Source organism: Coenobita brevimanus, chromosome 94 (genome assembly GCF_032717465.1).
Source record: "Coenobita brevimanus isolate Jiangsu-jjx chromosome 94, ASM3271746v2, whole genome shotgun sequence".
Classification (NCBI taxonomy): domain Eukaryota; kingdom Metazoa; phylum Arthropoda; class Malacostraca; order Decapoda; family Coenobitidae; genus Coenobita; species Coenobita brevimanus.
The window spans coordinates 23631291-23655473 of record NC_137047.1 but is presented as its reverse complement, the minus strand read 5'-3'; the positions used below and the strand labels follow the sequence as shown (position 1 = coordinate 23655473).

Below are 24183 nucleotides of genomic sequence, written 5' to 3'. Positions count from 1 at the left end.
AAAGTTGGCACTAACACTCCTTCGTGTAAGCCTTGCGCAGCTTCAACACTCAAGCCTCTTATCAAGGTCTTCATAGCACCAGCTGCATTCCTTCCATGTGCCACAACTTTCCACTTCTTTTGCACTTTTCCTCTCCTTTTCTCTCACTGTACCCTGGTGTTTGAACTCTCTCACCAATTCCAGTGTCTCTCTAATCACAGTAACATCACACTGGGAGCCACCTTCTCTCTTGATCACCATCACTTTACTCTTCTACATTTGCTCGTAAGGTGCGACACGCACAAACATCAGTAGAACTCTTCACTAGTCTACCAAGTTCTTGTCTGGTATCTGCAAGTAGCACTGCATCATTAGCATACAACAAATTTGAGATAATCCATCCATCACCATTCCTTACCAGTACCATCCCTCTCTCCATTACTCATGTTTTTAATTCTCTCATCACCCCATCCATATATATATGGAACAACTATGGGGACATCATGTGTCCATAATTTCCCATTTCCAAGGCATCACCCTTCCACATGTACACATTTACAGTCACACTCTCAGCCAGTCATCTTGGATAACACAGTCATATATAATTCTATTTGTCATGTCAGTAACAAACCTTTTTCCTATATATCCAAAGACCTTCAGCATTTCAGCAGTCAACCCAGATACACCTGCCACCTTCCTCAGCTGCATTCTGCCTATTGCCCTGCTCATAGTAGCAGTCAAAGGCCAAGGGCCAAACATTGGATCTGCAGACTTCAAACCATCCCAGTTCCAGTCAAACCTCTCATTCAGCTACTGGTTATAATTCTCTTTTCAGCCATCTTTAATATCCACACTCTCGGTGTCTTGAGTACACCCTGATGCCAGGGAGGGATTTCTTGGTGACTGGGGTACACCTTGGCGTCAGGACGATGCGAGGAAGAGAAGAGCCCCAGGATTACACCTGGGCAGCAGCTTTCCTTCATCATTCTTCACACACTGCTCACCTATGATATCCCTGTTTTCTCTCATCTGATTTGCCACCTTAATGCCCGCTGCATGGATCGCCTGATATAAGGCAATATGCAGGCCGCCCCTGGCCTCGCTGATCGCCACATATGAGGCAATGGGTCACAGTGCCATAATTTCAAGAACGAGGAAGCGTCATTGGTATCCATGGGAACGTTGACTCTCCCTCTACACCATCAGAGCAGTTGCCAAGCCCTGCCACACTGCAGTTGCCAAATACCACATATTTAGTAATTGAGAGGACTCTCCCTATGTGCTAAGGGGTCTTTGTATGCAGCATGTGTTACGAGTGTGATGCTGTATGGTAGTGAGACCTGGGCAGTAAAGGAAGAGGATACTCGCAGGCTCAAACATACAGAAATGACAATGATTAGGTGGATGTGCAGTGCATCCCTGCATGCAAGACCTGGGGGGGCTGGGTTTACGATGGAAGAGTTGAGAAGTAGGATGGGACTGGAGTGTATTGGTGTTGTGATGAGGAGAGGTAGATTGAGATGGTTTGGGCATGTGGAGAGGATGGGAGATGATACAGTAATTGGAAGCAGAAGGTGAGAAGTGTTAATATTGGGGGTGGGATTGTGAGGTGTAGACTGAGAAAGACGTGGAGCGAGGTCATTAAGTGTGACCTCATGGTTAAGGGACTGAAAAGAGACGCTGCAATAGATCGTGCAGCGAGGAGAGCCGCCATTAGGTGACCAAGGCCGACGCGTGCAAGCATGTTGGAGCCTTCAAAAATGAGAAACGAAAAAACAAGTATGCAGGCCACCCCTGGCCGCACTGATCGCCTCATATGAGGTGATCGGTGTCCGCGCCATAATGTCACGCATGAGGACGCATCATTGGTATCCATGGGAATGTTGACTCTCCCTCAACACCATCAGAGCTGTTGCCGAACCCTGCCACACTGCAGGTGCCAAATACTGCATATTTAGTAATTCAGTTCTTGTTTATAGCCCAGTAATGGCAGATTCACACCTGTCTACCTCCCATGGTGCTGGTGACTTATCGCTGCACTCACACCCACACATAAGGCATAAATTACAAAAAGATGATGGTGATGAAGAGTTCGAGCTCAGAAACACTTGATCTGGTGACAAAAAATCAACTTGGTATGGGGGGGGGGGAGTCCTCAAACAATGGCTCAGGGAAGGTAATCAGGTTGATAAGAATTAGCACAGTGGGCATTAAATATCATATTCTTCTTTTCCACACTATGTAGGTTATCCAGTAAGTCTCTTGAGACTCAGATTTTGCCCTGTACAATATACCTCTTTTCTAGCCCTATGCTTGGCAGCCAAAGTACAGTTTTCCTCATTGCTACTGCAAGTGACTTTGAGTTTTACGCTGTGTCCCCTATTTTCAACATTGGGTAAGGTGTTGCCCCTGGGTAGAGGACTTAGGTTTTGAGGTGTAGCACTTTATGACCAGATGCCCTTCCTGATATCTACCAATGACCCTCAGGTGGACTGGAACCCTCCGACCCTTCGAGGGGTTGCTTGCATGTGGAAACCAGTTGACACAAGGCATGCCAGTACCATAGTAACTGATATGTTGGTACCCAGTGACTTTCTGCACAAGCTGCCTGTATCTTCACGTATGTTTTCATTGGTACCCAGTGACTTTTCACACAAGCTGCCTGTATCTTCACGTATGTTTTCATTCACCTATCTGTTCAGAGTGGTGCAGTAACAGCTGGTTGGAGGGATTTAATGCAGTAAGACATTTTTATTATGCTAAAAACAAAAACATTATAGCAGGATATGGTTGAACTGTTGGAAATACTGAACCATGTTGTTCTCATGCAGAAGTTCTTTGACTTCGTCTGTTTATGATGTAGAAGAAGCAATGGGAAAAATTGAAATTCCATGTTGACAGTGATTTGAAGAAGCAGATAAGCATTAGAATAAGTGAAATACGGTAAGATTACTGAGCATAATCGAGTGATGATGGAATGGTTTCAGCAGTGTCACTGTTAGAGCAATGGAGAGGACTTGTCAGGTAGCCTGATAATGAACCAAGCTCAGTAGTTCCATAAGGAATGTGAATTAAAACATGAGTGTTATTACGCTGAAGGATAGTGGGTCAGAGGTGTATTGGTGAATTATTATGTGATATCCGTTGGTCCCTGTTGAATTATTTTGTGTGAAATAAGCGACCTTCATTAGTCCAGCAGATCTGTTCATCTCTCAAGGCTCTGGAACCAATAGTGCCAGAAAACTGGTGATGTACCTGTATTGATGTAGTATAGTAGAGTATTTTGGAAATTATGATATTTATGGATTATAATATTTTGGTAAGTATATGAGAGAGGGGTGTGTGAGTTGGGAGCAGGGCAGTGAAATGGCGGGGGACAGGACGACGTGGAGGGGATTTGTTTGTGGCCACCCTAAACAGGATTGAGGCATCTGGCAATAGATAGATAGATAGTAAGTGTTCACTGTGTACCCAGAACTGTTATGTTGTAAACTGCTTAATTTCAGTTGGATCATATGATTACAAGATTGCAAGCCAGAGCAAGGGGATATCTCACCAGAAAAAGGCTTCACCAGCAACAGAAGGCTGCTGTTATAATTCAGGTTAGTAGAAGCAGCTTACCTTCAGGATTTAACTGGACAGGTGTCCGTCATGTCTTTGTGTGTTTACATTATATTAAGGCCCGGAGGATATTGCATTGTTTTATTTTATTCATTATCCCACATTAGGGGGAGGTGGTGGCTCAATCGGTAGAGAGGTAGTCTGCAGTCCTACCGGACCCAGGTTCAAATCCCCGCTGGGGCAGGGAACAGCTTATGGATTTGAATTTCATAAAAGCACACTTTACCGCTCTACCAGAAGACCCACCAACATGTCGTAAAAATACCGCCGCTAATACCAGTACACCAGTCCTGTATGAGACAGCCTTAGCATGTATTCAATATGGACTGTGGGTGTTTGCGCCGAAGTGGTGACATGTAGAGGTGTATAGTATGTAGGAGGACTACTGGTCCTTGGAAACAGGCTGTTAAGCCTATGCCCAGAGTCAGACACATTATATTTAAAAAAAAAAAAAAAAAAAAAAAAAAAAAAAAAACATGATTAAGGTCTAGTTAATGCCAGTATTATAAGCTTGACATGAACGGAAATTACGTGACTCAGATTTCTTAACGTGATGAAGAAAAGACGACTAACATTCTGCACACACAGTTGGGTATTGTAAAGACATATTTAACAAATTACAGTTTATTACAAGATCACATGAACATTAAAAAAGGGAGAATGTAAGAGAGAAGTGGAGGAGCAATTGGGTAAATATGATTTGGAGGAGGTGGAAGGGGTGTGCAAGATATTCACAGAAGAAATCTGCGCAGCATGTGAGGTGGTGTGTGGGATGAAGAGAAGATGAAAGTGGGTGCAAGGAACAGCATGGTGGAAAGAAGAGGTGGGGCAAACTGTGGCGCCAAAGAAGAAAGCATATAACAAGTGGATGGGAAGCAGGGGTATGGAGGAAGTTGAGAGACGGAAGAGAAAGTTATATGTAGAAAGGAAGAGAGAGAGGTGAAAAGATTAATAAGAGAGAGTAAGGAGAGAATGGATAAGGAATTTGGAAGGGATTTGAGAGTAAAGTTGAGGGAATTTAAGAAAATGTTCTGGAGAGAGGTAAAGAGAGTAAGACAGTATGACGAAGTTAGTCGGGGAGTGAACGATAAAATGGTAGATTGCTAGTGGAGAAGGAAGAAAAAGAGGGCAGATGGAGAGAACACCTTCAGGAATTGTTGAATAAAGAGAATGAAAGTGATGTGAGGATAAGTGGCTGGGTAATGGCTGGGAGAAGAAGGGAGGTGAGATGAAAGGAAGAAGTCAGTAGGATGGAAGTAGTGGAAGCAGTGAAAAAAATCAAAATGGGGAAAGCCCCTGGAATTGATGGACTGTATGGTGAATACTGAAACTTGGGGGAGAGATAGTAGTAGAATGAATATGGAGGATGTGCAGATTGGCCTGGGAAGAAGGTAGAGTCCCAGAGGATTGGAAGTCAGGCATAATTTTTCCTCAGTACAACGGAGAAGGGGAAGAAGAAGTGTGAGGTTATCATAAGGGCATTTGTTTTCTTAGGGTAATAGACAATGTGTATGGTAGGATACTTATTGACAGAGTAAGGGAAGTAACAGAGGAATTAGTTGGTGAGGAACAGGGAGGATTTAGGAAGGGAAGAGGTTGTGTAGATCAGATATTCATCCTTAGGTCTTTATTGGAAGAGTTTCAAGAGAAGAGAAAGATGTTGTATGTGACCTTCATGGATTTGGAGAAAGCATATGACAGGGTGGATAGATGAGGAATGTGGAATATTAAGAATATATGGAGTAAATGCGAAGTTGCTAAATGCCATTAAGAGTATGTATGAGGGGGCATAGGCTGCAGTGCATGTAAATAGTGAATTGTGTGAGCTTCTCTGTCTGAATGTTGGATTAAAACAGGGATGTGTCATGTCTCCATGGTTGTTAAATCTGTATATAGATGGGGTTACAAAAGAGATACAAGGTAGGACAGTGGATGTTGGAGCATCCCTAATGAACAAGGGCAGCATTTGGAAACTCCCTGTACTGTTGTTTGCAGATGATACTGTATTGTTAAGTGAAGACAGAGGTTAACTGCAAGGCTTGGTGAATGAGTTTAGAAGTGTGTGAAAAAATGGAATCTAAAGGTGAATGTAGGGAAGAGTAATGTTATGGTCTTCAAGAGAAATGAAGTCACTGAATGGAATGTGAGGCTAGATGATGATGAAATGGAAAATGTGAGTGCATTTAAATACTTGGGTAGTGTGATCAGTAAGCATGGAAATTTAGAGGGTGAAATATGTGAAAAGGTACAGACGTCGAAATAAGTTCGTTTCCTTTTCCGTGGACTAAGGTGTTTGTAACACTGCTCGACGGAGAGGTATCCCCTCCTTGTCCCTTCCTCATAGTCCCACACTCCCACCCAACCCCCCCACTTTTCTCTCCGACCCCATAACCCCACCCGGTACCCTTCATATTCTCGCTCACAGCCAGCTAGGGGTTTCTGTACTTCAAGCACCTCTCTAATTACGTGTAGCCCGAACAACTAATGAAGGAATAGCACAGTATATATATCATAAACCAAGTTAGGAAAAGGTTTACTATACTGAGAGAGAGAAAGAGAGAAATCTGCTATGATTAAATGTTGCGGTAGTAGACACGTTTTTTACACACACACACACACACACACACACACACACACACAGGGGAGTTACAAGGAAAAGTTAGTATGTTAATGACTCTGCAGCCCATACTATACTTCTTGTTTGCCTGGGAATGCATATCCAGTTCACATTTATTCCAGTGTTTGATGCTGCCCATGAATCCCTTAAACTTCTCTACTGTAGTGTTAACAACGTCCATGTTGTGTCAGTTCCATGTGGAGCAGGTCTTGCATGTGAAAAAGTGTTCACGTAATTCTGCTGGTAATTTTTTTTATTTACAGCTTCCAACCATAGTTGTGTGCTGGGTCCATATTAAGAGTAAGCAACTTTGTATGTAATGATTGTGAAACCCATTCAGATTTTAAACACTTTAATGAGCTGACCTCGTTGTCTACGAGTTTCTACTAAAATAGGTTCCACAGCCCTCAGGCGAACCTGATACCTTAGTCTCCTGAACTCTTCTTAAGTCTATGTATGTCTTTTTCAAGTGACCAAAATTCCACAGCAACTCAGGAAGTGGCCGTATTTAGGAGATATAGACTGTGAGAACAATGTCTTTATTACAAGAGAGAGAGAGAGAGAGAATGTAAAATTGTCAGATGGAGAAGAGAAAGAGAGGTGGAAAGAAAAGTGAGATGGAAAGGATGGGAAGAAGAGAATACTGCAAGAGAGAGAGAGAGAGAGAGAGAGAGAGAGAGAGAGAGAGAGAGAGACTTGGAATGGTAAGAACAATCAGGTTAAATAATGATAAAAAAAGTGAGTGAGAGAAGAAACTGAAGCAGAGAGGAAGAAAATACGCAGGTGAAAAAAATGGAACAATGTTATAGGAGTGACACAGGGACAGAAGCGCACACACACACACACACACACACACACACACATTCTGAAAATTTGTTGACCTATCTCTCTGTGCCTGTGTACTCCCCCCCCCCCTTCTCTCTCTCTCTGGATCCTTTGTCTCATTCCCAGTTTCCTTTTCCCTCCTTCCCCTTTCTTTACAGCTATCTGCTCAGTCCCTACCTTCCTTCCCCTCTCTTTCCTTTCCTTCGTCTCTCTCCTCCCTCTGTCACTCCCTCCTTACCTCACACATCTTTTCTTTCTCCCTCCCTGTGTCACAACTTTGTCTTACTTATTTCATCTGTCAGATGTCTCACCTTTTTTCTCCATTACTCTCTCTGTATTTCTTTACTTGTACTAAATCCCTTTCCTTCACTGCTTTCTTCCTCCAGTAATAACTGCATGCTCTTTTTCTCTCTCCTCTCTCCGTCTCTCCCTGTCACCCGAAATCTCTTCTTTCATACCACTCTTCCCACTGTCTTTCCCTCCCTCCCTCCCTCTCCTTCCCCTTGTCTTCCTACTTAACATCCCCCCCCCCTCTTTCTTGCCCTAAAAATGAACCTATTTTCTTCCCACCCTTAATCTCTACTTTCTCTCAGTGAACTTTTCTAATTTCTCAGTTTCTGTACCTCCCATTTTACTTGAATGTTACATTCGTTCTACTCAGCCTCAATGCTTTCGTTTTATCCTGCTTAGTTCTTTCCCTGCGTCCTTGAAAGAATAACACACTTTCTTCCTCCTCCGTGTTACCTTGCCTCCTTATCTAATTTTTCTCATTATCTTTCTAAGTATTCAGTTCCGTAGCTCTCTTTCTCACTTTCTCCTTTTGTTATCCCTATTTCTATGTTTGCTCCATTCCCATTTTCTCTCAGCTGTCTCCCCTTTTGTCTCTACTTCCCTGTCTCCCGGCCTTTTTATTCACATCTCCCTTTTCTCTTTCTTTTCACACTGCTTGTATCTCATTTCACCTCTCACTGTCTCTTTTTCTCACTCTCTGTCTCTTTTCTTAGCTCTCGTTGTTCTCTCCTTGCCTCTTCCTTTCTTATTTTCTCCTTAACTGTCCTCTTATTTCTCATTTTTTCCACTCGCTCTCCCTCTCCGCCTGTCACTCCGTCTTTTAACTGTGTGTGTGTGTGTGTGTGTGTGTGTGTGTGCGTGTAAAAGAGGTGTCTACTACCGCAACATTTAATCACAGTGGATTTCTCTCTCTCTCTCTCTCTCTCTCTCTCTCTCTCAGTATAGTAAACCTTTTCCTAGTTGGTTTATGATATATTCCGTACTATTTCTTCATTAGTTGTTCGGACTACACCTAATTAGTGAGGTGCTTGAAGTACAGAAACCCCTAGCTGGCTGTGAGCGAGAGTATGGAGGGTACCGGGTGGGGTTATGGGGTTGGAGAGAAAAGTGTGGGGGTTGAGTGGGAGTGTGGGACTAAGAGGAAGGGAGGAGGAGGGGATACCTCTCCGTCGAGCAGTGTTACAAACACCTTAGTCCACGGAAAAGGAAACAAATTTATTCCGACGTCTGTACATCAAGGGAGAAAGGTTGCTGGTTCTTTTAATGCAGTGATAAGGAATAGGGAAGTGAGCATGGAAGTAATTAGGTCACTGCATGACAGTATTGTGATACCAACTGTAATGTATGGAAGTGAAGCTTGGACCATGTTGGAAGGACACAAGTAAAGAGTGAGAGCAGTAGAAATGAGCTGAGAGGAGCATGTGGAGTTACATAGAGACAGACTGACAAAGGAGGAAGTGAAGGAGCATTGTGATGTGGATAGGGTAGAAAGTGTTAGGAGAAATACATTGAGGTGGTTTGGCCATGTGGAGAGGATGGAGAGCTAACAAATAATGAGGAGACTGTATGTGAGTGAGGTGGAGGGGGAGGAGAGGGAGGGGAAGGCCAAGGATGAGATGGAGGAATGGAATGGAGAGGTATAAGATAGAGGTGTGAGCTCGGGGGGGGGGGGGGGGGCAGTGAAATGACAAGGAAACAAGGTGACATGGAAGTGATTTGTTTGTGGCAACCCCTTACGGGATTAAGGTGTCTGGCAGTGAGTAGGAAGTAGTAGATAGATAGATGAACATTAAACAGTAAATGATCACTGTAACCTGTAACACTAAATTAACCTACATCACATGAGACTGTAACACTTAAGTATAAACCACTGAACTAATACCAGTTAAACCTACACATTAATGCTAAAAAGTAGTAGCACAACAATGGATCCACATGTGACTTAGGATTCACAACATCTTTGGACTTTAGGAATGTATGTCTGCAGGTGTTTCAATATACCTGCATTATGCTGGGTGAGAGGAGTTAATGAGTGGACACAAGTACTCGGGTTGCTGAACACTTGTAATAAGCATAGGTAAATGTGAATGGTAAGGCAGCAGAGACACAACAGGTAAATGCTGACTTCACATTTACACATAGGGTTGAAGGTAGGCAATGTCTTTGCCGCTGTACAGGATTCCTTACTTGAGAGGAAACAGCTGTTTGCTGCTCACTGCCAGTCACAGTGCTCTTCTCCAGCTGCCCATCCTCATTGCTTGAGTCCAGTCTTTGTCTCCCCAAGCTCTATCTTGTCCAGTCTTGAGACACTGAAATTTACATTATAGGAGATTTTCGTCAAAGCAGCGGTGCAAACTGAAAATATTGCTTCAGCAGTAACGATATATCCAACAGATAAATTAATGGTGGTAAGATAGATAAAGGCATGAGCCAGATGTGGCCCCTACATATCTGTGTCCTAGAAGTGGTTAGGATTTATTGTATATTTTTGGCAGAGGACAAATATTAGTGGAGAGAGTTCATCGAGGCCCTATGCATCCCATGCGGTGCCACAGGAAATGATTGCTTGATTTTGGCAGGGGCTCAAAATTGGTCATCTTTGCCTTAAATTTCTGGACTGTGTAGCCTGATCCCAGGCCTCTACGGTTCTGATGGAGCACTAAAAGATTGGATGATAGATAGGATGATAGAAGGTATTATTGAATTGCAACTAATTTGGTATATAAACTACAATATGTTTCTTTAGAATGTCTAGTTTGTAATTACTCTTGAAAGAAAAGAGCATCAAATGGTCAGGAGTTAAGACTACTTTACTTTTTTGTACTGACATCTTGCATTCTTCAGTGAATACCCTGGTAAGGGGCAGTCAGTGAGAGCAGTTTTCAAGCTGTTCTCTCCCTACATGCATTTTATTTTTCTCTTCTGTTTCTTTCTCTCATTGATTATTTGATTCCTTCTCCTCTTCACCACCTAGGGTAATTCCGATTCAACATAACTCTCAGCCATGCTTTCAGAAACTAGCACCCTATCCTCAGGCATTCTTGGAATATACTCATTTTGTGTTTTAAATATTTCTCCCCCTATCCACCACATAAATTTCACAAGAACAGCTCTTTCTCATGCCAGAATATTTGTACAGAGGTACTTACACCTGAGGTTGTTATGAAAAAGGTTATTTTGTGCTTGACTTGACCTTGAAATTTATCTATCTATCTATCTATTGCCAGATGCCACAATCCCATAAGGGGTGGCCATTTGACTTTGAGTTATTTGTTTTACAGGGAGGGGCACTAACCCTCCACCAACCCTCTTGTTGACATGTAGGGAGCACGTATAGTTTTGTTATATGGTTACCACCCAGCATTGTAAATGGTTTCTTGGCTTACAGGAAACCATTTGGCTTGTCACTCAATGTAAAGCCACCTGTAAAGGAAAGAAAAGCAATAAGAAGTGACAGGAAAGATGGAAGAAATACGAAGAGAGGAGGGGAGGCACAGAAAAAGAGTGATAAAGGCTAAGGAAGAAGTAGGCAGCACTACATCAGGTGAGTGGATGACGGTCACCACCACATACCACCAACCATGAAATTTAGCTTTTATTAATTGTCCATGTTCAGCAGCACATATACTGTACCTGTATGGTCCTTTTCACTTTAATACTGACTATCCTACCCTTTAAAATATTGCATCTCACTGATTACAGTACTCATTTCCCTTGAGATTGCTCTCTTTAAACCTTAAAGGACAAATAGGACATGCAAGATTTTGTGTTGGCTATTGCCATCACTTATATTTTGATAGTGGATGGTTGGCAGCAATTGTGGGAACAGGTTTGCCAAGTAGCCTACGAGGTCTGTTCAGAATGTATCCGACCTTAGGTTCTTTAAAAAAAATAAATTGCTGACCTGTTGAGCTAGGACACTAATCCCCCTCAAAGTAGGCCCTGTCTGACTTGACACACACAGCCCAGCATTCACTCCACTGCCAGAAACATTTTTCAGAGTCAGTTTTCAGTATCTCCTGCATTTGACATGATCTCTTCTCTTGGGCGAACATTGCTCAAGACATGGTGGAGTGTGCAAATCGCGATCCAGACTTTCTGAAGACCGTTATCACTGGTGAGGAGACTTGGGTGTATGGGTACAACCCAGAAACCAAAGCACAGCCATCCCAGTTGGAAGCAAGCTGGTTCTCTTGGCCAAAAAAAGCACGACAGGTCTGCAGCAAGGTGAAATCCACTCACATGTTGACTGTTTTTTTCAACTGTCATGGTGTTGAGCATCATGAATATCCATCAGAAAGTCAGTCTATCAACAAACATTACTACCTCAACAATATCCATCGTCTTCTCGACACAGTTCAGCGGAAGAGACTCGACCTTTGGAAAGCAGGAGGTTGGAAGCTTCACTGTGACAATGCCCCTACCCATTCTTCTCAGCTGATTCAGAAATTTATTGCCAAGCACAGCATCCTGCAGGTCCGGCAGGCTCCCTACTCACTAGATGTGATTTGATGTGACTTTTGGTTATTCCCCAAGCTCAAAATTCCACTGAAGGGTTCCCAATTTGATATGAAAGAAGAGATCATGACGAATGCGACACAGCACCCGCTGGAGGTACCGAAGACCGACTTTGAAATTGTTTCAGGCAGTGGAAAGAATGCTGGGATTTGTGTGTCAAGTCAGAAGGGTCCTACTTTATGGAGGACTAGTGTCCTAGCTCAACAGGTTAGCTATTTATTTTTTTAGAGCCTAAGGTTGCATACTTTCTGAACAGACCTCATATTATAGACCAACTGGCCCACTGCAGTTATCCTGTTGTGTTCTTTTGATTTGTAGTCTGACCTCGTTATATGACTTCTCATTATGTAATAAATCGCCACAATGATGATTCAAAAGTACAGTACACCCTGTCTTGGTTTAACATTAAAAAATTAGTCACACTTTCGCAAGAACAATATTTTCAACAGTCACTTTTGAAAATTTTGTGTTAGTGTGGTGATGCATGCAAGCCACGATGGCCACCTAGCGTTTGCGCTGGGTGTAATTGTTGCCATTCATTGTTTTTTGCATGAAAGGCCACTGAAGCACCACTGTTATCACCAAATAACAGTTCAAGTGCTTAATAAATAATATAATGTGCACTTTTAAGTGAAGTGATACTTTTTTGTGCATGAAGTACTGAAACTTGTGACCTGGAAATTGTTTCAGCTGTACGAAATCATCATCCGCATAATAGGTCTCTACTCAGCTGACAGCCAAGATGGCTTCCCACCGTTTACATTGGCTCTGATTGTTGCCTTTCATTCTATTTTGTGCATGAACGACCACTGAAACACCATTGATATTGCCAAATAACAGTGCAAGTGCTTAACAAGTAGTGCATTGTGCAATATTAAGTGAAGTGATACCTTTCTGTGTATGAAATACTGAAACTTTTGACTTGGAAATCATCAACCTTATGTACAGAGCCTCCCCTATAATTGGCCTCCAATCATCTGACTGATACCAGATAGTCACCCAGTATTTACATTCGCTGTGGTCCTCTTCCTTTTGTTTTATTTTGTGCATGAAAGGCCACTGAAACACCATTGCTGTTGCCAAATAAGAGCACAAATGCATAAAAAATAGTTCAGTGTGGGATATTAAGTGACTTCATACCATATTTTTTTGTGTGGAGTGATCATCCAGACCTTCCAAGTGTCCCCTAGTCTTGGGGGGGAGGGGTAAACCATTGGTGACGACATGTACCAGCATAAGACAAACTTCAGTGAGATGGCTGAGTCCCCCCCCCCTTCCCCCCCCCCCCCATGGTTGAGGTCACCCTCCCTAACCCCATTGAACCCATGTTATATCAACATTGTTATAATTCACTATAGCAGTAGGTTTGCACTTGATGCAACCATATCACAACCATAACAAGGCCGGACTGTACTTAATTGCTTTAAGACCGAGCATTTTGTGTCTAATGCTCTTCTTCATGAAAAATGCACTTTTAAAGGAAACTTGAAAAATCTCAAGGGAGATATATATTGGTGCCACGCCAGATGGAGAAATAAAAGATTGGTTGATGGTTAGTTAGATGGTTGGAGATAAAGTTATTTTTCTATACGTGTGTAAGTCACTATTCCTTTGCATTCTTATTTGCCTTCAGGTCTACGTTAACTTGAAAAATAATTGTACACTAAAGCTCCTTTAGTACAGTATTTGTAAACCTGATTTGCCAGTTCCCCAAGTTATCAGAGCCACTTGTATATGCTATAAGCACTGTTTGTTTAAGAATCTTGTTAATAATGGAGGGTTCTTCAAAGTTGTTGTGTTAGTGAAGAAACTTTAAAGTATTTACTTTAATTGACAGTCTTGGTGGCATATGGTTCGGGCCCGCAAGATCTACACCATGTACTGTGCTGGGCTCAGATTATCCGAACCATATGTCATTACACTGCAGAGAGCTGTCAGAGCTTGGCTACATCGCAGGAGACTCAACGTGCTTACACAGCACTTCACCAAGCATGTAACTATACACTACAAATTTTGTTGTCATATGCTTGAGTTTGATGTTTAGATACTGTATTTGTTTAAGATAGTGGATGCTGTGATGACCCTGATACTAAGCAGAGTTCTAAGTGTGATTGTATGAGGATGAGTGTGTGCTCACATGAAGGTAATGGTTGTGAGACTTAGCTGTTGTATTAGATGAAAAAGTCAAGAGTGGTGTATGTATATATTCCAGAGTGGATAGGATATGAAATTGTATGATTCATGAAAAGGTGTTAAGTAAGGAAGCATCTTGATATCAAGGTACAAGTGAGAGTGCTAAGATGGTAGTCATATGGAAAACATAAATGTAGAAGGGATAGTAAATATGAGAGGAAGTGTGGTAGTCCAGAAATTAGGTGGATAGTTATGATAAATGGAAATTAATGAGGCAGGAGAATTGACAGATGTTCAAGTTGGTTGGATGAAGTATGTAAGGTGGAGCATGTGACCACCATAGGATGGGGGGCTACCATTGACCCTAGGAGGTATTACTATGAGAGAGAACTGTAGCTGTGATCTTGATAACTAGCCTCATAATCGTCATTCTTAGGCTGGGAATATTTAGTCACATGTACAGTCATTCAGTGATCTTCTGAGTGACTGTACATAGAGCCATAGTGCAAGCTGAGACTCTCACTTTGTTACAAATCATATTGTACATCTCCCCGCCCACCCACTGCCCCAACAGCTTCCAGCAATTGGGAAGTAATTACCTGGTTTGGGCACTTGGATTGGCTTCCAATCCATAGAAAACTTCAGCTGTAACATAGTCAACTGCAGTATGAGAATTCCTTCAGTGGAAACATAGAGTCATTTTAAGATAAGCACATGCACCCCCCTTCCCCCCCTTTTTTTTAATGTCCTGCCGTGTACAGTACAGCATATGGCCGGGGCATAAATATAGTGTTGGTCATGTCTGCCCTTCTGTCCTGTTTTGCCTGTAGCTCATTTCTGAAGAAGCTGTTAAAAATACCGTCGTGAAACTTCATACACAGATGCATATTGGTGAGAGAATTTCAACCATGCCAAACTTTGATGACCTTGACCCACAAAGCTTAGCTCTTTTTCTTGAACACCATAAAGGATGCCTTCGTATAACTGTGTTCACAGATGCATCTTGGCAAGAGCACTTTAACTATGCTAGATTTGATGACCTCGACCTTCTGTTTGACCCATGGTGGGGCATTCATATCCTTCCCCTGCCCACCCCCTAGCAGACCAACTATCTGGCACATGCATGTGAGGTGCATTTTAAGAAATACCTTCCCCCATTCTCCCAAAATGAGAGAATTGTATGGATGGTCTATGAGGTGGAACATGTCACAAACATGTTGTTGATAGTTTTTCTACTTTCATACTCATTCCTTGCTTTCTTTGCCTCATTTCACCACATCCTTGGGTGGGAAAATAGGGCATGATGGTGATGATGATGATAATTATGATTATGCTATCTTAATTGTCTGCCTCTTTTAGGATGAAGGTGTGTGGCCATAGATAGATAGACAGACAGAATTTTGTAACTAAACATTAACTTCATTTCAACAGGTGGGGCAGGTTGTTGCAGTTCAGCGTGCATGGCGTGCCCATAAGGCTCGGCAGGATCTCCATGCCCTTACTCACCAGGCCAATCCTCCTCTTCCTGTCATTCATAGATTCATTCACCTCCTCCATCTCTCACCCAGTGACTTGGATGAGGAATTCCGATTACAGGTTTGTTGAACTTATTTGACGTGTTGTTATCTGTATTGCCTGACCTCTTTGACTAAATGGGAGTTTAATAAATAGATTCTTTCAGGTTAATGGTGTGCCAAATTGCTTTTGTGGCAGTCTATACTCAGTCATATAAGGTAGACCAGGCTAGGCCATTTTTTTACTTAAGTTTTCAAAGTTCTGGTTTGGCACTGAAGACAGGTGGGGAAGACATGACTTGATGGTAGTACTAGAGGGTGTTGGCTGCCATGTCATATCATTCATTCATCATCTAATCCAGTGTTGCCCCATGAGCAGTGTAGGAGCCCAGGGCTAGGGAAGTTGGTCCTGACATTTAAGATGAGAGTGACCAGCCTCGCTCATCCCTGACTGGCATTACGTGAGCAATAAACCCCAGCCACCCGTTGGATTAAACCTGCACTGGCTCAGTCCGATTGCAGCAACTTAATTACCCACTAATCCATTAGGTGCCATAATTTGGTTACGGTATATGGCTACCACCCAGCAAAGTAAATGGTTTCCTGGTGTACAGGCAGGGGTGCACCCAGGGGGGGGGCCCACCGGCCCCCCCCCCTTAGCTCTCTGGGTCCTTTAAAAATTTATATACAGTATATTTATTTCGATAACAACAATACATGAAAAATTGGTAAGTACAAATAAAGAGTAACACATGAGCCAGCAGCTCCCTGACTCTATACCTGCATGTGACCTCCCCATAATTATCGGATTACCTGACCGCACCCCGCTACGGGCCCCCCCCCCTTAGAAAATTCCTGGGTGCACCCTTGTGTACTGGAAACCATTTGGCATGTCACTCAGCATAGAGTCACCCGCAGACAGAAGTAAGAGGAAAGAATGAAGGAAAGAAAGACAGAAGTGGAAGGAAGGAAGGAAGAGAAGAAAAGGCAGTCACCTGAGAGCAGCACTACATTGAGTGAGTGGATGATGAGCACCCCCACCTACCACAGTTATGAGCTGACGGAATACCCAATGTATAGTCAGTTTTACCACTTTGTTTGGGAAGAAGCATGATAAGCCATATATATTACCTGTTCCTTATTCCAGCCTAAAGATAGGATGATGTTAGGGTCTAGAAACAAAAAAAAGTATGAAAATGGGAGAAATATGAACATCATTCTGGTAAAATGGGCTTCAGAACCATTCACACATCATTTAGACTGTAGGGTCCTGCCTTTACCTTATAGGTCTAGCCATCTGCAAATGAACAACAAAATATAAAACAACAGTATCCCATTCATCCTTAGCAAGAGTTATTTCTTAGATGTATGTGTGTAGAGTATATATTACGGTATCCACTGCAGTGATATCAGTACTGGTATTTTCTGTAAGATCTCCCATTGTCAGTCAGTCACCTAACCCCTTAAGGCCCTATCACACGGTACCTCGTACCAGGAACGGCCGAGGAAGATTTAAGTGGAACAAAACTTGGACGCTATCACACATGTTCCTCGTATCCTCGGCAAAGGACATGCTTCTCACACTGTTGCCAGAGCCCCGTCTCGCGACTGTGGACAGTGATCGCTGTCGCTGACTCGGTAAAGAATAAGGAGAAGCAACTTTTGTTTACAAACTGGTACACACGCAGAACTGCCTCAATTTCTCTATAAGGGCGAATTCAGCTGCCCTTGTCCAGGAAATCGATGATAAAGCCATCAGTACGTTGTTGTTGTGGTGGTGTTTTCAGGTGGCGACTGGTTCGTCTACTCTACCTGCAGTGGAGTCCTCAGTTGTAAACACATGATATTTTATCGACATCACAGTTTCCTCGGTATAGGAAATATTAACTCTATAAGGCCTTCAAAACGATTGATATTTATTATAAAATATTAATAAGTATTCAGTGTTAGGCTAAATGTTTAATAATGTGGTATGATATATTCTCTGTCGAGTAGCCTGGGTTTTGGTCACACTGTTTTGCCCGTCGTATCCTCGGCAGGAATCCATCCAGATGGGTTCCAAATGTCCATGGTATCGTCGGCAATTTTACCACGTTACCGTTCCGAATTACCATCATATCCTCGGCAAACCTCATATGAGGTGCCGTGTGATAGCCCCTTTAGGCTTTGAAATTATACCAGGAAGAGCTTCATAAACTTTTGCCATTAGACATCAAGGGCATATGGTTTTCCTCATCTGTTTTGAACAAGATAGAGTGCCAGGTTTTCTTTGCTTTTGATGTTTATATCCCATTGTTGTATGTGTTCACAAACTTCCCTTGGGATTCAGATATGTTGATTTTGCTAGCCAGAGAGTGTGGATGATATAGGGACATTTAAAGTATTCCTTTACAGTGACTCCATTTCGTAGCAAAGTTTTGATGTTTTTCACTGCATGTATTTAATTGACAGTCTTGGTGGCATCTGCGTATATTTAGTTGGCATGAGATCCGTCTTGCTGGAAGATGGGTTGAGTATATAAAAATTAATGTAAAAGCACTGAGCTACAGAAATCTCCATCTCCTGTTGAAATGGAAATATTTGTCATGCCTGTTTCATTAATTGCTTTGTAAACATGCCCTTTGTGAATGTTGCTTCTCTTATGATATTTTATATCCATTTCAACATGTATGTGTTTTCTTCAGTCCATTGGGTTCCCATCCAGATGAACCTAGGGATGTACAACAAAAACCACTACAAAAAGAAGAGTTATTGTGTGAGAAGTTATAATTCATCCATCCATCATCCAATCTTACGTTGCCCATGAGGAGCGTAGGAGTTATTAACAGTTTGCATTATTCATGAATGCTACAAGGGTTAATCTGTGTGTGCGATATTCTTTCATATAACCATGAGTTTAAGTCCTAACTATAGAACATGATTTACTTTTACCAATGTGAAGTGCTGTTCTGCTTTAGCACTGTTTATTGCTTTTTGTAGCAGTTTCATAAAATGCAATCCTCTGTTTTTCAAGTGTTTTGTTAGATTTTGTATATTACCAGATACCACTTTCTGACTGAATGTTAAAAGTACTGAAATCTGAGACATATACTATTTCATCAGTTGTACATCAAAATTATTGTTTATGGCAAACTTAGTCTCATAATTTTTCAGCGTGTGAAGAGCGACATAGTGAAGACAATTCGTCACACCCATCAGCTGGAGTTGGAAGTGGACCAGCTAGACATAAAGATTGGTCTTTTAGTGCACAATAGAATCACACTACAGGTAGGAACCACACAGCTTGTGTTTATACCGGGTAGTTATGTATGTCTCAAAATATCCGATTGTTAGTAAGTATCTCAGTGCAGGCAGTTTCTTAGAACAGTATATATTTATGTAGTATACTACATCTTTCTGACTTCTTTTTCCACCTGCAGATGGGGTGAGATGCTTTCCAGAAAGCAATAAAAGATGAAAAATGATGGAGGGAGAACTAATCAGTATGCCAAGTAAAATGGGTCACACACTCCATGATGTATCATTCATCGTTTCATTCGTTTCACCGTTTCATTTTTTAAAGGCTCCAACATGCTTGCATGCGTCGGCCTTGGTCACCTAATGGCGGCTCTCCTTGCTGCACGATCCATTTAAGCCCCCACAATCCTTACTCCACCCCACAGGCATAAGTATCCATACATTTGCACTTCATAATATAGTACTACAGTACACCCTCATTATCGACGGGGGATAGGTACCTAAGATACCCGTCGATGCCTAAAACCGTCGATACCGATTTTCGTCTGGTCAGGTACCCTTTATTTATATATATTAATATCCCTTCAATCACTCGTATGTAATATGGAGTTTAGTTTTAGTATTTCTTAGAAATAAATTAGTTAGGCAATCGAAAAACTGAATATCGTAATAAAACTACAGTACTTATATTAAGTAAAGAATTATGGAAAAAATAGCATAATCTCTGATGTTGATGCATAGTGGTCGTACACTGGACCTCAACTTGTAATGGCTGCTGTATCATCACTTCTCTCTCCACTTACACCTCACTTCATCTAAAAATAAAAGGCGAAACCAGCAGTTGTAGCCATCCATATGTTTACATAACCGAGTGTGTAAAAAAAAAAACGAAAGCAGCAGTGGTGGTCATTCATACGTTCTAATAACTGAGAGTGTGGGGCAAGTGTTACATTAGATCAGCTGTTCGCACCGATCTTCACAACACACGCCAGTGCTGCTAGCTCATACCAGAGAGACCACGCTCTCCTATTTACTTTCATTCTCAAGAGCTTCCTTTCATTCTTGATATTCCATTTCTCCCAGACCTAAATTTTCACGACTGTATGGCAGTTTATGCTATCAAAGATGAATCTTAGCCTAGCTTTCGCTAGGATCTTCTTTTAGGAAAATTCAACTCTCCTTATGCTCGTATATTTCATATTTAATCTCTGCCTAACTTTTGCAAGAAATATCCTTTATTGACAAAAAATCCAACTCATCTTTAACATTATAACAAATGATACAGGAGCATGGGTTTTATCATATGTCCTTCTGCATTACCACACAACAGCACAGACACACGATCTTTTGCTGCTTTAAAGCCTGGCGCACTTTTCTCCTTCTTCGAAATGTACGTTCTTTTAGGCATTTGCTTCCACCACAGGCGTGTTTCGTCCGCATTAAACACTTGTTCATGCCTGTACCCTTTCTCCCTTATAAGTTCAGCAAAGTCACGTGGGTACGATTCTCCTGCTATCTGATCTGCTGAAGCTGCTACACCAGTCATCCTAATGTTATGTAGGCCATACCTTTTCATAAAATTCTCGAACCAGCCCTTGCTGGCTGCAAATTTCTTTTGCCTAGAAGCACCAACATTACTAGGCCTATCACCATCGTCATTACTTTCATCACCATCATCACTATTTTCACCTGCCTCACTTTCATCACCATTATCTTCACCAACACCACTGCTTTCACCAGCAAACCGAGCGTAGAGTTGTTTTGCTTTGTTTCAGATGAACTGGGAGTCTAGCGGCACGTGTCGACGGTTTAAGTCCTCAATCCAAATATTCAGTGCCTTTTCCACCTTCACCAAGGCATCATCTCTCACATGCATCGTTACTTTAGCCGATCCTGGTGTGCACGAAGCCAGAGCATCTTTAATGTCTTTTTCTCTCCATTTTATGCCACGAACACTGGACTCATTCATGCCATACTCGCGACCAACCGCTGCATAGCTCATTCCACTTCTAAGTTTTTGTAATATTTCGTTCTTTACTTCCAAGGTAAGTACTTTCCTTGCTCTCTTAGCTGCCTTATTTCCAGTTGGAGTGTTACAAGGGCGCTTCGGAGCCTTGATGATCGCGAAAGCACGATAGATGTGGCCGAACACGATATGAGAACAACAGACAAACGTGTACTGATGCTGTTGTTTGTTGGGTCGGCGGGAACATGCTGCGAGCAGCCAGAGACACCTGGCAGGATGGCGTGCAAACTTGCTAGGAGGTGCCAATACAATTCTTTATTTTTTAATTTTTTTAATAATAATAATTTAACTCCCAGGAGACAAAAAAAACGTCGATAATCAAATCCGTCAATAAAAAAAACGTCGATAATGAGGGTGTACTGTACTATCAGGTAGTACTGACGACATTCACTTAGGAGCCAAACCTCCTCATATTTCCTTGCAGCTCCCCATGGGAAAAGACCCTGATCCTGCCCTGGGGAGGCACTGTCTTCTACAAGGAGGTTCCTGTTCCCTGCATAGTGTATGTACTGTATTGTACATGTAATACAGCGTCACATGAATAGGTGCTTATTTGAGGTTGATGGTTCAACTCAGCTAGACAGACTGGGGTTAAACATCAACCTGTCAGGTCAAGTTTGGTCAGTCCAGTGCCTGTCTTGTGAGCTAAACCCTTGTAATGCACATCTCCGTTGAAAATTCATCGAACCACTTCAATCCCTTATCAGTTCTCATCGTCATCCTTAACTGAACAGCACTGTACCATGCTTTCTCACACACTCATTTACCATATCTATCCATTTTGGCTTACACTCTCCTCCCACCTTCAGACTCACTTTTATGTATCCTTTTCACCACATCTCCCACCTTTGAACTCACTTTTATGTTCCTTTTTCACCACCGTGTTTTGTAGCAGTTCATTCTATCACTGTACCAGGTACCACCTTAGTTTATAATCCGGTGAGAGGCTTGAGTGTGTGTGCTTGCATACATGTGTGCTTGCTTGTATGTGTGCACAGGTGGATGAGCCCATAAGACACAGAATTCTAGGGGCTTGACTGACATGTGAATTAGTGTCTGGTCTATTTCAGTAGGTATGCAGTTGATGGTTTTCCCTTACAATGCTTTCTCTTTTCCTGTTTTCTGGATTATGCCAAACCATATTTTTAGGTGGGAAAAGAGGCCAGGATTAGGATGATGCAAATATGACTGATATTTATTCGAAGCCTTTGGAGTTACTGATATTTGTTATGTTAGTTGCCAAACTAATTCTTGTGTTATTAGGGGTGGGAATCTCTGTTGTATGGAAGAAAATTTGGAATGGAAGTGCCAGATTATTAGAAGTTAAATTGGTTACCTCTTCCCAGCGCTATTCATATTCATCCATCCATCCATCCATCATCCAATCCTACGTTGCCCCATGAGGAGTGTAGGAGCCCAGGGCTAGGCAGTTGGTCCCGACATTTAAGATGAGAGTGACCAGCCTCACTCATCCCTGAGTGGCATTACATGAGCAATCAACCCCAACTACCCCTTGGATATAAACCTTCACCGGCTCAATCCGATTGGAGTGCAATAATTACCCACTAAACCACTAGGCGCCAAATTTGGTTATATGGTTACCACCCAGCGTAGTAAATGGTTTCTTTGTGTACAGGAAACCATTTGGCTTGTCACTCAGTATAGAGTCACCCACAGGCAGAAGGAAGAGGAAAGAATGAAGGAAAGATAGAAGAGGGAGTGTAAAGTTACCCATAGGCAAAAGGACATGGAAAGAATGAAGGAAAGTAAGACAGAAGAGGATGAAAGGAAAGAAGGATGGAGGAGAGGAGAGGGCAGACATCATAGAGCAGCACTACATTGAGTGAGTGGATGGTGAGCGCCCCCACCTGCCACAATAACAGATATTCTCTCTTTTCTGTCAAGCTGTGCAAACCCTACAGCAACAGTCTCTCTCAGGCCATCATATCGCTCATCATTTGTTGGTGTATGTGAACATACAAATACAGCACTCATACATTAATGAAACAGATCACCGTTTCATTTTAATGGATAATTTGTAGCCTGGAAAATTACTGCTTATGTGGCAGAATGAGAGTGAATTTAATATTGCCCACAGTACAAGAGTTTCTTATGTCACTTCACAAAATACAAAAATTGTGTGTCTTATATAATGTATTTTGTGCTCCAGGATGTTTTGCCAGCGGACAAAGAGAATATGAACCCAAATATTCCAGATACAAGGACAAAGAAAAACAAGAAGAGCTCCAGGGACACACTGAAATTTGGGTCAATGAGATCACAAAAAGGACTGAAGGTATACTGAACACTAATATTTAATGTTTATATATACTGTATATAGGTATATAGATATAAATTGATAGCTTTAAGGAAGCACAGTTTTGTACTACACTCTCAACAGAATGTTAATTGTCTTATTTTTAAGTGAATAAGAAGTCATTAGAATTATTAATTTCTTTTGCTACTGTAATACGGATTTTGTATTTGTCTTTGCATTTACATATGATGCAGGATTAAAATTCTTTTCTAAAATCCATTTACTTTTGCATCTTGATTGTACCCTGTCTGTTCTGCCCCCCCTCCCCCCCCAATGCAGCTTACCTTTAGACCTCAAAGGTGGCTGTATTTGGTAACATTTATTCATTCATTAATGTATGGAATGAATGAATGAATGTCAGGGTATATATTATTTGGTAACATTCATTCATTCATGTATTGAATGAATGAATGAATGACTGTTTGGCCATATATTATTTGGGAACATTCATTCATAGAATGAATGAAGGAATGTTGCCAATTAATTACAGCCACCCATGAGATCTAAAGGTAACACCATCTGATAATGATAACCCTAAGCCAACACCTTTTACATTACAGTTCCTGTAGATTGAAATATTCTGTTGTAGAAAGTTCAGACTGATATGTTGATTGTCCTTTGTGAGGCTATGACTTTTTCATTTTTTCCATGTAATTTTATAGTTTTTTCAATTTCGTGTTTAAATTATTATTTGTTTGTAGTTCCTCATTACCATCTTTGGATTGAGAGGATAATAAATACTACCTATGTATTCTTTTTAGTGTTGTACAGTCGCCCCAAGAAGTGATGGCAGAGTTTCAGATTGCGTCGGTCACTCTGCTCTGCTGTATGTTCAGTGAAAACAGTGAATATACAGTAAACATTCAATGCCTTCATCACATCATATCAAATAAAATATATATTATTCGCGCTAAGAATGATGTAAAATGAATAACAGGAAGCAGTGATATATTAGAAGTTAACAGTTACCTTTTCCAATTTGAATGAATGTGAAATGTATTACTCCGCGCGCAGTTTGCAGTAGGCCTATAACTCCGTGTTCCTGATTTATTTGTTTCCCAGGATTTCAAATACAGATGCTCTACTTTTGAAGACCAGTTAGGCT

The 24183-nt window shown here is 41.7% G+C and overlaps 1 protein-coding gene across 1 annotated transcript in view; it reads left to right on the top strand.

Moving 5' to 3' along the window:
- Window positions 1–24183, top strand: part of LOC145412858 (ras GTPase-activating-like protein IQGAP1) — a 124389-nt gene that overhangs the window by 36563 nt on the left and 63643 nt on the right. Inside the window, exons 7-11 of the mRNA XM_080282658.1 lie at window positions 3486–3581; window positions 13689–13844; window positions 15416–15580; window positions 18652–18765; window positions 22932–23057. Coding sequence (XP_080138784.1) covers window positions 3486–3581; window positions 13689–13844; window positions 15416–15580; window positions 18652–18765; window positions 22932–23057 — 657 coding nt within the window. The remainder of the gene's footprint in view (window positions 1–3485; window positions 3582–13688; window positions 13845–15415; window positions 15581–18651; window positions 18766–22931; window positions 23058–24183) is intronic.